The sequence below is a fragment of the Filicampus tigris genome, chromosome 3, assembly GCF_054856515.1.
Source record: "Filicampus tigris isolate MCC_2025a chromosome 3, RoL_Ftig_1.0, whole genome shotgun sequence".
NCBI classification, from domain to species: domain Eukaryota; kingdom Metazoa; phylum Chordata; class Actinopteri; order Syngnathiformes; family Syngnathidae; genus Filicampus; species Filicampus tigris.
In genome coordinates, this window is record NC_141219.1 from 23,928,889 (window position 1) to 23,944,545 (window position 15,657).

A 15,657-nucleotide genomic window follows, 5' to 3' on the forward strand; every position below is an offset into this window, starting at 1 on the left:
TCAGGATTTATCACCACCTCTGATCTCATTTTATCTTCATATGCTAGTAAATCCCAGGTAAAGCAGGCATTCTGGTTGATACTGGGAAGAAGGCCAGCTCAGTTAGATTGGACTCCTGGAATTAATCTGAGAAAATCTGCAGCTAACCTGATTAGTTGCGACTTAATCTAGGAGCTAACCAAAAATGAATTACAATAATAAGCACCAAATTCAGCTATAATAACATCTTACCCAACAATGAAATCCAACTATTCTGAAAGTGGTTCAAGCGAAGCTTATGTCTTCAGAAAATCTGAAAAGTGAAGTCAAAAGTTACTGTCAAACGCTAATTGAATTTTATTTGCAAAGAGTAGGATTGGTGGTAGACATAACCTAAATCCCAACAACATTACCAATCATCACAGAATGCAGACCGGCTCAAATACGCTTACGGTCTGTTCTCAAGGACAAAACAACTTTCCCCCGGCGGGCTTCTCGGGTGACAACTTAAGTAACACCGTCTGGCTGCGAGTCACGCATGCATTCCACACAGAAAAATGAGGATGTCGCTGCCAACAGGGGTTAGCCAGAAGAAAACAAGGCGGCACAATGCACTCTGTAATTTGCTCTCCATCGCCGACTTCAGTGTTTTCATCAAATGCCAACTTATCAACCTGAGGGACGGCAAGTGTGTGCTTACACAAAAAATATAATTGGGCAGTTCTCCAATTGCTGTTTCTCAATCAAACCTATTCGAGGCTACCTTTGAGCCATTTCAAACCAAAAAAACATTTTGCGTCAACAGCCCAAAGACAGTTTGGTCAATTTGGAGAACAATGAACGTTGTGGATGCTCCTGTGCAAGTACAGTTCATGTCCTGACATTGTAACAAGTGCTAGGCTCATTTAGAAGTGGAAGAAATGAAGGGAGGCCCACACACTCAGCAGGAAGAGACATAGTCGCAGACTTCTTAATGGTTTCCCGTTTTTCACTCAATTGTTTTCCCTCAGGAAATCATATCGTTAGAGACTGATGCTACGTTGACAAAAAAAAAAAAAGGCCAGATACTGTCTTTATTTTATTACGTGTGAATGGATATAGTGTATTTTTTTTACTTCTAGAGGAGTAGTAACAAGTGCTTTCAGTTTGGCTTACAAAACAGTACAGTGCTGAATTGCAATTGCGTCTTTGTGTGGTCAATAAAGTGGTCACTGCAGGATTCATTTGACTCATTATTCATGATTCAATCATCATGCAACTCAAATAACTAAAAAAGGACAATTTCAATCCAAAACATTAACTGCAACTTTTGATATGCTTAATACTTCCACAAGTGAAGTGTCTTTTAAGCCTCTTGCTAAGATATGGACGGAACAACCTCATTAATTGATCCTATGAAAACAAACTGATAATCTCATCCAAGTTCTAAATGCCATCTTCCCAAAAGTATTCCTTAAAGAGGATTTGAAGGGATTCTTAGAGCTTCCAGTGAGACACCATTTTCAAACCATCCATGTCGTCAAAACCGCCTCTTACAATGATGAAGTTACTTAGAAACTTACTGCATCACTTACCGAGAAACATTTAATACAGCTAAGCATCTCTTGCACACACCGAAGCACAGCTATGTATGAGACTAGTATGAACACAATCCATAAAATCAGGGTAGAAATGCAGTGACACTGGTGGGGGTGGAGTGGGTTGGGGCTTCAGAGAAGGGGAAAGAGGGGTTCCACTGATTCAGGCATCATTGGATTAGAGCTTCATTATTGAGTCCCGTGTCAGTCTGCAACAAAAAGCACCCCACAGGCCAACAATGGCTAATAAAAACTGCACCCTTTATTTCTCCCAACCACTCTCGACATCTTTTGACGGGAGATGAAAGTATTTGAATTAACTGTTGTCCCGGAATTAACGGTTAGTGACAAAACCAACCAGTACAATACTGCTTTCACACCTGCTTAATTAGATCCTGTTCGGCTTGTTTTTATCTAGATGAGCACGTCACAACAGTATTGCACAGCATATGGTCTAAAAAGAATGCAGTGCATACTGTATTGCAGGAGCCACCTTGTTTTGAATGTCTACATGCATGTGTATAGGTGTTTGTTATTCCGCAGGTGTTCTGACGTGACGTCCATATAAAATGCGGAAGCTCATTTTAGAGTTCTCGGGGTAATTAAGGTGTGAACAGAAAGCTTTCACCCTCACAATTTTATACAAAATGATTATTGCAAACCTCCAATACCGTATTTTGGGGGACTATAAGTCGCTCTACTGTAAGTCGAAGAACAGACCATAAAGTACAAAAGCCTCTCAGGAGTGTAAGTCACATTTATTTGGGAAATTAATTTTACAAAAACCAAGACCAAGAATAGTGGAGCTCAGACTCGCACCCAAAAATCTTCATTACTTTTGGAAATACGCTCAGAGCACACGCTGCTTCATTCCGACTGTCCCAGAGCGAAATGGTTCAAGCCCGGGCTGCTTAGTGGTTTAGAACACAGGCTCGGTTTGGCAATTAATCAGAGGGGAGCGAGCTCTGCATTGCCAAACACGCTCTCAGAGTGGTGTTAGGACATAAGAGTGAATTTCCAAACGTTGAAGGCAGTGAACAAGTTTCGGTTAAGATATGAACCTTCTGCTTCTAACTACAGAGAAGTTTTTTTTTTTTTTTAGTTTAAAGGACTCACATTGAAGGGGAAGTCAACACAAGATTTTTTTTTTCAAGAATATGTTCTGTGCAAGCCCACTAGTTGAAACAAGCCATTCTGATAAATATTGCGTTTGTGAAATAAGAGTTAATCCACCCATTTTTAGCCATCTCTGAGGGCGGCCATTGTCACTGAAAATGACATCAGGGGTGGCTTTTTCTGCTTAACTCATATTCCACAAACGCAATATTCACCAGAATGACGTGTTTCCAATCGTGGGCCTGCTGGGAGCATAGTCTTGAAAAAAATATGTTTGGGTTGATTTTCGCTTTAATGAGAATCCACGTCGCAATGTGGCCAGAGGTAGAATCTTGGTCAGTTATTGAGCCTTTTAGTACTGCAAATGGTAAATGCTTGCCATGGCAGAAGCCGTAGGCTAAACTAGCGGTACGTTGCACGTTAGTTGCCATGACTACTACTACTACTACTACTTACATTTCTTCTTCTTTTGGCAGTTGGCAAATATGTTTGGCGCATTAAGGCAAATGTTTTATACCCAACTTTTTCTCTTCTTCCTCTTCCTCTTTATTCAGGGCGGAGGTTGTGGTTTTCAATCAGGCCTCTGGCCTTCCTGTGTGGAGTTTGTACTCCCCGTGCCTGTATGGCAGGTTAATTGAAATTGCCATAATGTTAATAGGTGTGAATGTGAGTGTGAATGGTTGTTTGTCTATTTGTTCCCTGCGAATGGCTGGCAACCAGTTCAGGGTGTACAACTGCCTGCTGCCCGAAGCTAGCTGGGACAGGATCCAGCCCGTGACCCTCGTGAGGATAAGCGGCTTGGAGATTATTGCTTAAAAAATGTGATCTGACATTCCACATATGTTTACATGGCAGCATCAAATATTTCAAAATTCAACATTTACTCCTATTTGTGTGTTGACTTCTTACCGAATCTATATCTGAGAATTTAAACTGAAATTGAATCAAACCAAACCAGATTGAATCGCGACTTTAGGAATCAACATGGAATTGAATCATGTTCTTTACAATGCCAAGCTCTAGTACTTGTATTGCTGAAGAATTAAAACAAGGGAAAAAACACCAACTCATTATTTAGTTTGATTATCCTATGATTTTACTAACATCAACATAGGCTTTGTGTGGCCCCTGAAAGACAATGAATTTGACACTCCTGCTCCAAGTGACACTACATCAGACATATCCTAATTCACAGACAATTTATACTGGAAAAGGCGTTCTCAAATTTCTGTGTGAAATGAGACCACCACAACAAGCACAGAAACTAAAATTTGAATGTGATTGCGATGTTCAAAAAGTAAATGCTATTTACCATTGCATTAGTGTGAGCAAAAACAACCAGTATAAAAAAAAAAGCTGACCTCCAACTCAGTTACAAGTTACTTTTGTGATTTATTTAGGTATCCACGTATTTGCTTTCCATTGAATCTAACTTGATCTGTATCAACCAAATCTAAATATTTGTTCAAAAAGGTAAGTGATTCAACATATCCGCACCCATCACAATCTGATGACAATTATTCATACTTACCGTATTTTCTGGACCACAAGCCGCTACTTTTTTCCTAGGTTTTGAAGTGCGGCTATTCTGTGGATTTTTCTGCCACCGCTGGGGGGTTTAATCGGAATTACAATACAATACAATATCCATTGACAGGATGTGGCTGCAGGTGGAGGAGTTCAAAGGGCGAGGGCACTATGCACTAGATTATGAATTAGGTGGTATACGGAAGTTAACTGACAAACTGGAGTGGCGGCGGGCAGTGAAATGAAGATAAGTACTTTAGTTTCTCTTGGTTCTGTTCCGTTTTAATCAATTAATCGTGTTGAAAGGCACTGTTAGGAAAGAATCTGTCGAGGTACGTACATGTACATTTACAGTTCAAAATTGTTCTGTAAATGCAGTAAATATCTAATTTTTCAACATAGATAGGTGCGGCTTAGAGTCCGGAAATACGGTACTCAATTCTGCACTGCACCATATGGTCCTGATCCTAACAGTGAGTGCAAGTATAGCTTATCTCCTTTACTTGGCAGTAATCCTTGAATTCCAGGGAAAAAAAATACAAGCATATTAAATTAAAGGTACCCAGTTCATCCCTGAGACATAAAAAAAATCTATCTCGATTATTGACCAATGTCAGTCATGGTGGGAGCAAAATAAAAAAGTAGTTCCAGTTGCCGCCAGTGACAAAGCCAACACTCCTTTAACTAAAGAGAAGGTAAATGAAGAGACAAGTTAAAATGCTGTCATCAGTGTTCATATCCCTGTGTTGTTAATGGGGCACTTCATTAAATATCACTTGGTAGCAGGTGGCTCGATCGCACTCCATTAGTGGCCCACCACGCCAAAACCTCTGCCATGGCCCCATTCGCCCCATCCCCCACTCCAAACACCTCCCTGGAGTCTCATATGACATCTGTGTCTCAGGGTCCTGTGATGGAATGCTGCTCGCCTGCTATTCCTCCTCAGGTGCTCCCTGCTGGCTGCCATCCATTTTGCAGCCATAATGGTGCTGTTGGTGAGTGACCTATCACAGGCTGGGAGCAAACAGGGGGCAACAAAGGCAGGCAAAATCTCAAGCATTGAGTTCTAGTGGTACAGGAATCAGAGGGAGCCGGTGCGGCTGCTTTCCATCATCACGCGCACATCAAGCTAGGTGAAAATCCTCACCCCCAGCAACTTCTCGCTCTGTTTCCATTTCCACCTGCTTATCCATTTCACCAAGCTCGTCCAGCTCTTGCCCCTCCATATCAGTCACAGCAAGGTCATGTCTGCATTTTGACACCTCAAGCGACTGTTTCATCCCGGAAGGTTACTTCTCAAAAGTTCTGTTGAATCAGGACTGCAGCCCAGCTGCATATTATTAGTGGTCAGAGTGTGGTACTAGCACTGGACCAACAAAAAGTGCATGCAAATACCGATCCATTTTAACTCTTAACTAAGAATAGCTACAAAAGTTTAAAAAAAATGCCCAGTATCCTACATGAGGTATGTGGCATGAGCTCTAGCATCCTCCAAAAGTCTCATTTGCTTCTGAAATTTTTACTCGCACTGTAAAAACTTTATTCGATTTCAGACTATTAAAAAACTGTTACACAGACTACGTTTACATTCAAAACTCGAATAATGACAATATTCTGGTTTTTAAAAGCCAGTTTTAATGTAAATGCGCACAATAACTCGAATATTGTGCTTATTCAGGTTTTTAAAATTCCGAATATAATGCTTCGGTTACTCTTTTTCTAACCCGAATAGTGTGCATATATAGGCCGATCGGAATACCTTGATTGCACGGGACACTCTGCACATGCTCAAACGCAAGGAATCTTGGTTTTGTAGTACAGGAAGTGCTTGTATGTGCGGCCCCACTGGCAATACACAATTAGTGATAAACAAAACATGGCGAAAGCTAGAGTAAGTACGACACCGCACTTTCAGAGTGAGGAGTGATTGATTCATGTGGTGAGTGACAAATATAATGTGTTTTATTGACGTAGCAAGTAAGAAGCGGAAATGACATCTATTTGCATCACGATGTCTGTGCGTCGCCACTTGAATCGGGTTATCGGGAGTAACTCTTTCCGCTCACGTACATGCAAAAAGGTTATTTCTAAATGTTTCAGAAATCTGAATTGTGACCTGAACCTGAATATTCACAGATGATCTCTTTCCCCAGAGGTCAAGGTTTCTAATCCACATTGGGAAAAGAGAGCTATACAGTCTGACTGTATATAAAGCACAAGCAAAATGGCAAATCCACAAGCTGCCGCTTTCTAATTGTGTAATCCATATACTGTAGAAGTGCACATATGTCCCTAAAGGCCTCTGATATTTTTCTTACAAGTAAAAGGTACTCATAAAGGTTGTACTGGATTTCAAATTTCAAGGGGCAATTATAATTCTCTGGCCTGTCTCAAGTTTCACTTCACATTAACATTTGAGCACAAAAGAAATGCCATCATGTTTCACAGTGCTGCTGGGGGACTCATTTGTTCAACTGGAAAAAAAAAAAGCCACAAAAGCAGACTCCAAAGAGAGGGCATATTTCATGACACTATGACAGTTTAAGCAAAAGACGAAGATCGCTAATTTCACATTTTGAGCTGGCTCTTGACCTCTGTCAGCTTTAGATGAGCTCAGAGTTGAGTACAGTCAGAGGAGCCAGAGCCAAAGGGGTGCTCCCAAGAAGCACAAAGAAGCCTCTATAAAAGGCTGCTCTGCTCAAAGAGTGGTTTCAGAGGCAGTAACAAGGGTTAATACTACCACAACAGCAAGGGGAGTAGAAACGAACTCAGGGAATTTGGGGAACAAGTTGATATACACATCAGCAATTCAGAAGTACTATTTATCTAATAGCGACAAACAGTTTAGCTTCATAGCTAAGACTCAGCTATCTGGAATGCTGCTGCTCTTTGCATGCTGACTCAGTGCAACGGAAAAATACCACGTCAGGAAAAATACATATATTTTCTTGCTGATGCCCTATAAATACTACAGCATACGCATAAATCTGAGCGTTATAAACGATCTCTATTGATTTATTATATCAAGAAAAAACAAAAAACTAACCAGTTCATGGCTAGCAAAACCCAGATTGTAAAGGAGGAAAAACTCAACCCCAAACAGAATAGACACAAGCAAATTGAACGGCTTCATTACGAATCTTGATTGGAGATGTGCAAACTTCTATTAAAAGGGGTACTTGTACGTATTTAAAGGCTTCAATATCATAATCACAATGTGCAGTAGAAAATATGCTACAGTATCTTAGGCAAATATTCAGTAAGGGGAAACACATTCTTAACAAATCAACCCCAAAACACATGACTAACAAATTCCTCTTGTGTCCTAAACTGTCATTTGGTCTCATTCTAAATAGACGTTGACAATCAAATTCAAATTCAATCCGGTTGACCCTCATCTTTTACTTATAAAAATTAGCACAAAAACCTTTGGATATAAACTTTGCTAGATTTCAACAGACACATAAACTGTACAGCCAAATAGTCTTTATGCTAAAGCAAAAGCGGATTTTTTCTTTTTCTTTCAAATCATGGAGAGAACATCTGTTCATGCCCAGATGTGGAACATGGGTTTGTATAAAAAGTCATAAACAGCCATCGGTGTCTCAAGTTGCCAAGAGCCACAGGCCGGGCACAAGACGATGGCAGCCGGCTAGATTCAACAGTGCCCACAATCGACTCTCTGTGACTGAGAGCCTCCACACCCTTCCAGCACATGAAGAGCTCCTTTGACCGACTGAAGCCTGAGAAGTTCTCTGTGTAACATAGTTGATAACTGCACTGAATGAGTGTGAATGCAGGTTCTCCCATATAAACAGTACACACAGCACCACAGTGCAGATGAGCTGACAAATAACTGAACATCTGAAATCTGTGTTGAGCTTTCAATGGGAAGGGGATCAATTAGTTCACAAAATCATTCTATCTGGAATGCTGTTTGATTTGTGCATTGCTCTTAGAAGCGCAAGCTAATTAACAGCTGTACTACATCACAAAACGGCGCCATTGAGAAGACCTTCAGGTGAATACATCACATCCTGGACGTCCTCCAAAAAGACAGCAGAGAATAAATTCATGTCTGAGAGCTACAGGATGCTGGCACTCCGGCAGGTATGGCGCAATCAAAATAAGGTTATTAATCAGTTAAGATGCCATAATTTGTGACCTCAGCGGCTGCCAAGATGAAGACTCACCACCACACCATTACATTAACTATAAATTACGTTAACTGCATTTTTAGCTTCCGATGAAATGATGATCAGGGCAAGCGCTGCCAGCCGACTGAGACAGAAATTTTCGTGACATGCATGTGATCTATTTGAGACTGCACTGTTAGCATCACGGCTCACTGGAAGCAAGTTGTGCCTCAATTTCTTCAAGACGCAATTAATCAACATCACGCAATCGGCTCTAATACCCACGCCTCCACACTATGTAAAGAAACTGTTCAACAAATCTCACCAAACAAAAACTCCAAACAAAACTGATTCCTTTCTGACATGAGCAACCCGCTGGCTAATAGCATACAGCGAGGCTTCAGGACAAAAGCATGATGTGTGTTGTTTATCACAGCACTACAGAAGCTGAAGTACACAGGACGAAAAAGACAGTGAAAACAAAGGTTTGATTTCAAACTCCTCTTTGTGTAAGCTTTGCTTGTTCTGCTGCCACATGTGTCAGCTCAAGGAAGGCTCTTCTCTCCCAGAAGTCATTAAGCCTCGCCATTACTCAATCACAGCAAAACAAGAAAGCCTGGTAAGCACAACAGCGGCACAGGGAAAACAATTAAAATGTAATGCATTTTAGAAATAGGTAAAAGAAAGAGTGAGGCTTCCACATACAGTATATTACATGTGCAAGAATGTCAAACATGGAGCACTCCTCAGGATACAATTAAGTCTGGAAGAAGCCATACTGGTAACCTCCAACAGTTCAACATTTTTCAAGCTCCATGCTCACTTCCTTGTTATGTTGGTCTGGACTTAAAAGCGCCAACAGACACAAAGAAGCAATAACCAATAGCAGCTCTCACCACAGGTGTTGACAGCACACAATATACAGCCAAAGATATACTTTACCATTGACATGAAGCTGCAGGGAAAAGAACGAGTCTTGCGTCTCGTGTGTACAGATGTCATCATGCCACTTTTGTAATTTTACTAGTGGACCAAGAACGGCTATAAAGGAGACTCATTTTAACGTGAAATGTGCCCAGCTGGGTTAATAATACTGTACTTCTTCTCTATAAGGACTACACGGGTTCCACTGCACAACAATATTAACAGCTGCTCTGTTTGTACACACTCCCCACGTAGAATTAGCAGTTTAACCATTACTAACTAGCTGTGCACTCACCGGACCAAAGCAGCAATCAATCGTGTCATCTTTTGATCATCCACATTTGCAAGTAGTAATGATGTTAACACCATGTAGGCTCATAACTTAAAATAATCATATTTTCATTTTAAGGCCTCTTGAACAATCAATACTAATGTTATTAATATTAGTCAATATTTAGTTGTTCACTGTGTTATTTTATATTGTTGTAATATTTGTTCTAGGACAACTGTTCAGTATTTTTTTTATACAAATAATTTGCTCAATACAAATAATGTACTCTCTAATTACCTTTATTTCAGTAGAGATACGTGTTTCTGGAAATGGGTGGAGGGATGATTTAAAACCGGGAATTTAAGGGGGAAAAAGTAAAGTCATCTAAAACATACAGACCTAATCTATGAAAATTTAGTTACATTAATAAAGTGCAATCATGACTTTCTTCTACTTTTTTTTATAATCTTACTGTAAATGTGTACCTCCATGCATGCACTACATCACTGTGCGTCTAAGAGGCCAAGGTGCTCACAGCAGAAACAGCAAGTATTTATTTACTTTATTGATTTTTATTTTAATGTTATTTTACTTGTCACTAATTTATTTTCAGGTTGTTCTTTTAGGTTATTTTTTAAAGTTGAGTTTTGAATAACTATATGTTGAATAATCATGTTTATTAATCGTGATTTCAACATCTATCAAAACAATCGTGATTACTGATTATTATTTTTTCCATAATCACCCTAGTGCACCCCTAGTTCAAATTGTGGCAAGAGACTTTGTGTATGTTATGTCAAATGAGTGTGCAAGTCTTCAACAACAAACAGCTGATAGACACTAATTCTACTATGCAGAAAATTGGGAGCATGTGGAATTTTGAGAAGTCCATTATTTCCACTGTTCAAAAACTGAGGCCTTGGCTAAAGTTGAACAACAATATGTACAAACCCTGCAGTGCAACGCTTTTAACAAGATTTTTTTTACAAGCAAATGAGTCCACAGAAGGGCATTGTTGGATGAACTAAAAACCAATGGTCTTTTTACTGAGCCACAATAGGCAACTGAAAGTTTAATTTAGGTAATACCACACAGTCCCATTTAACCCCGAACAAAAGCATCAGTAGATGTGATGCCATTTATTCAGCAGATATTGATCTGTCTTTCCCCTAACAATTACATGCTATAAACTGTGACAGTTAGGCAAATGATTTCAATAATTGCTGTCATTCTGACCAGCCCACAAAGCCGTCCAAGCACAGACCTTGTAGCTACAAGAGTGGCAGTACGATCTAGTTTTCACTATGATAGTGGGGATATCATTACTCCACGTCTTGCATCAAAAGCACTGAGCAGTATCGCATTGAGTGTTCACTCTCTACAATGACAGCCCAAAACATGTCCAATGAGGGACGGCGATTCATTAGTGGAGCAGATGAATCAAAGATTTGGCAAAGTGTGCAGTTATCCAAATCTCTCGATAGAGATCATTAGGACTTTATGCACACTCTAAGACCATGAATAAATAATCACCGAACTGCATACTCAATATGGTAAACAGCAAGTGCCACCGCATGATGCTTTGCTTGGACTTGGTACTGTTATTTTACCTAATGCATTGGAGTATAATCAGTAAATCTCAATCACTATACTGACACTCTGGAACCATATATGGTTCAAAATCCACAAACTGTATTTCAATCCAGGTAAGTTAAAATATGGTCATGCAAGTAACCAAGGCTCCTTTTAAGCTACGGTGAGCACCACGCACACACACACATTAAATTTCTACACTCATTCCTTCATTTCCATCCCAGTTTAATCTAGAAACAGGACACCACACCATTCCCACTTCCCTCACAGTGTCAGTAGTGCGACTGAGGGTGCACAGACTGCACACTCAGATGTTGTACTGTAGATTGAAGCATACATTGACACACATACACTCACACTCACCATTGACAAGACACTGCAGACAACACGCGAACTGCTCCAGTCAGGAACTCCAAACATAAGCATAGTTTACAAGCCCCCTTAAACGAGGCTCTTTAGCGTGTTTCAGAGGTCAGGTGAATTTTTTGTGTTTTATCAAATGGCATACTTTCCATTATTTATGTGACAAAATGGCTGCCGCCTGAGATGGTTGAAAACGGGTGGATTTTACTGCTCTCCTCACATTCCACAAACGCAATATTAATCAGAATGACATGTTTAGACTTGTGAAGACGCGGGGACAGAGGGACGGTCGTTTCTGGAAGCTAGTTGCAGTTAGCACACACAGCCTACCGTGTGTGTCTGATGGTACGACACACGCGATGTCCTGTCGTGATACCCTAACATGTTATACAGTCTATTATGGATTATGGAAGCATTAGTCAGCGAACTCACATTTATTGAAAACCAAACCAAAACACAGTTTTTGTATACCCATTGATGGTTAGGTTAAAGGTTAAATAAAAATAAAACAAAGTGTTTATTTAATTTTCTTTAGCACAGACCATTTTACTCATTAGCACCTAATTTTACTCATGATTTCACTACTTTTTACATTAAAAAAAAAAGATTGATGCCCAACAAGAGTGAAATATATTTCAAGTGTTTCTTTTTGTATTTATAGGTAGTGTTTCATAGTATTAGTGCAACTCAGCATAGCATAGTTTTTGGTTCCTTTTTACAAAAAAAAAAAAAACATTTAAAGCAAAAAACTTTAATGCCACAGTATCATCTTCATTGTCTTTATTATTCATTTGTACATAGCTTAACCGATTAAGACCTAAAGTGCCAGGGTCAACATCTCCCGAAAACCTATGGGTAAATATAGAATCACCATCTACTGTAAAACCTAAACTTTTCCCCCAAAACACCTAAAAAGTAATTAATATCTGAGCCCCTGTAGCAGATAGAAACATAACTCCAAAAGAATTTGAGAGCTTAGACATGTGGCTTTAACACACGCCTGGGTTTATTAATATATACTGTTTCAATCAAAAATGTAAAAATAAAGTGTCAGTGCAAGAGAAGCACTATTTTTGATTTTTAAAAATCGAGTGGTAATTACCTTCCTCTATTCTGTTCCAGGGCCGTTGATATCGTCATTTTCTACTAACATATCTTAACAATATATCACGTTTGACTGGTTTCACTGGTTCAAAGTCCACATGCGCATCGTCTCTATTACTCCCGTCACTTATTACAGAGCTCCCGCGGTCGTCTGAGTCCGCCATTGTGGCTCGAAAAAATTCCGGGCTCACGACACCGTGATATTCTGATACATTTTCATTGGCTAAGAGATCGAGAATTTGAAAATGACGTATACGCTCCCTTTACTGTATGTAATTTGGAAGGCGAAACGAACTTAACTGATTCTGCTACATACAGAAGTGTTGCTTTTCGCTGTCATGGCGGCAATGATTAGTGGCTTATGATATGTTGACACCGGATATAAAGCAAACTTTAACCTCCACGACTCCGCATCACGATTAGCCATTTTAGCTACCCAGCCATAACTCAACACAGTAGTGTAGGCTCTGCAGAATAGTGTGCAACAAGCATTCAAAATGCAAAAAAAAAGCATGGTAAAGCAGGTGTAATGACTTGCTTTCAGTGATTTACCTAATATTGATGGGCACCATAATGTTTAGCAGTGCAGTAACAGGCTGTTTTCTCTTGTACAAATTAGTCCAAATGTTGTGAAGATCAATTGCTCACGTCTTCAAGAACATAAAACGACTAAAATATCTTAAAGACTGGAGAAGACCATCAGTGCGCCAATGAAAACAGCAGTTGTTTGAGAAGTCTGCAGGCTATGTTACATCTAAGGTGGTCTGTGTTAATAAAACCTTGTGGATAGTTCTGTGTAAAAGCAGAAAGGGTGGCCAATGTTTACGCATTTCAGCAAGTTATTTGCATTGTCCGCTGGGAGACGATCAGCACACAAGTCAGTCCCAGAAGGATTAAGATAAGATAGGGCCTAAGTGGATTTTACACTGCCAGCAGCAACTTGTTTACAAAAGCCCAACTTTTTGTGGAATGTTACAACAACTTGCAGAGAACTGCAAAGGGAGGAGTTGGAAGAATAGCAGCCACTTTTCAACCGATTAATGCATTAATTAAAAGTGAAACAATCCGTTGAATCCGTACCTGACCCAAGGGGACACATGACTACAACTCTGCCAACTTTAAGATAACTTATGGTGGCTATGTTAAGAACCTCAAGTAAACGTGCTATGAATAAACTGATATTTTGAAAGGGGAGCGGGGGGTTACCCCATAATTAGTAATTTGAGACTCCTTCACTGCGTGTGGGTCCCAGTCCAATTCTCTGGAATCAATCAAACCTCCCAAAGGAACTCCCTGGTCCCCTAATCTCCTGGTTTTATTACTTTCCAGACAGTCAGCCTGTTTCACCCTACCCCCATCTACCTCTTTTGTACGGGTCTCCTACTAAACCAAGGAGGGGCTTTTTTTCCACACACCCTCTCTCTCTTTTCTATCTCCCTTTCCACCACTGCAGAGCTCCTCATGGAGGAGAGGGTCTTTCATCAGGCTTCATACGCAAGCAGAGAGCCGTCAATCCCTGGCTTTTCTCCTTTAGGAAGCAGAAGCATCCCTTTTCTCCACACATGAACAGCCTTTTCTCGCACACAACCTTGGCAAAGCCCTGTAGTCTCTTTTCCAAACATGCTTGAACGGCTGTGACACCACAGTCAAGATGGGGTACAGTATGTGATAGACTCAAACAGGCATTTTCCATCATTATGCTTAAAATGGCAACAGATTGCCAACTGTGACTGAGCTCAGGCAGCAATCAATAGCTCTCTGATGTCTAACAATGAACAGGGTGGTGGGGGTGCGGGGCAGTGACATTTCCCACAACAGAACACCACCAGTTGGACTGATGGTGAAAAGCTAATGAATTGCGAATGTGTTTATCCATCAGCTAAACGTGTATTGACACCCAGGTAATGAGATGTCTACTGGACTGATGGTGTCGCTACCCTCTCTTGAAAGTGACTATTTGCATAGAGGCCAACACATTCATGAGGACAAAACACGTGTTTGGCTCGCATTCCACATTCAAAACATCAAATCAATTTTGGTTGGGGGTTTGGAAGACATCGCATCCAAATGTAGGATGATGACGGGTCAAACAAGCCTACTTTTTAAACTTGTCAAGATGGTGAACGGCTCAGTGACGTGAACGCAACACAACAAGCTTTTCTAAGACGATGTTGTGCGTTGTCCATTTCCCCGCGGTGTGTTACGATTAAAGTTTCGACTATTCGGGATGGCCAAAGGCAGCAACATTTAGAGAAAGAAAAACGAGCGAGACGTGTACCTTTGTCGACATGCTTGGCTGCCGTGCTGTCCGTGCACAGAAAGGTGAGACAGGAGAGGAGAGAGAGGAGCAACAGAGCTCCCCGCTCGGCCATCACTTTTCACAAATAAATCTTGGCAAGCTTTCAGGAATCCCGGCTTTTGAACGAAATCCTTTTCCCCAAAAAATCCGGAAAATGCGTCCAAAAAAAAGTTCAAAGCGGCAAACCGCAAAGACGCATGCGGAGCCAGGTACTTAGAAAAGAGTCCGGGTAAAACATGGAGCTGAGAAAGAGAGCGCCGCAGGTTATGCACACACTCTTTTCGCAACTTGGTCGAGGCAGAGGTCGGAAGAAAAAGCACTCATCAATCCATGACTACAGAGGCGCAGCGCAAAGAGGAGCAGAGCGGGCGAGAGATGTCCAACACGACGACCTCTCTACTCCAGTGTCGGCCGCGAGCACAAAACAAGAAGGAGGTAGTCAAGGGGGAAATGAGACCCAGGCAGAAAGAGAAATCTCAGCCGCAGCCAGCTCGCCGCTCACGGTTGGGACGTGAACGTGAGGGAGCAGCGTGCAGGAGGAGGAGGAAGGGGGGGGGGGGGGGGGGGGGCTGGAACTACACTGGCTCCCCGGAAAACGGGACGTGGAGCCTCACGGAAGTTTGGATCCCGGCGGCTTGTTCAGGCAACCACTAAAATGTGGTAAGGACAATGTTGTGGGATTTCAATTCAGAAGGTTCCCTGGTTAAAACATATTTATCCCTTAGTTAAAGTTCGTTTTGACTTGATATATATATATATATATATATA

At 40.9% G+C, this 15,657-nt stretch overlaps 1 protein-coding gene across 10 annotated transcripts in view; it reads right to left on the reverse strand.

Moving 5' to 3' along the window:
* Positions 1–15,414, reverse strand: part of neo1a (neogenin 1a) — a 165,357-nt gene extending 149,943 nt beyond the window's left edge. For all 10 annotated transcript variants that reach the window (XM_086025874.1, XM_086025870.1, XM_086025873.1 and 7 more), the window contains exon 1: positions 14,869–15,414. In XM_086025874.1, coding sequence (XP_085882000.1) covers positions 14,869–14,962 — 94 coding nt within the window. In that variant the 5' untranslated portion in view covers positions 14,963–15,414. The remainder of the gene's footprint in view (positions 1–14,868) is intronic.
* Positions 15,415–15,657: the final 243 nt, after the last annotated feature.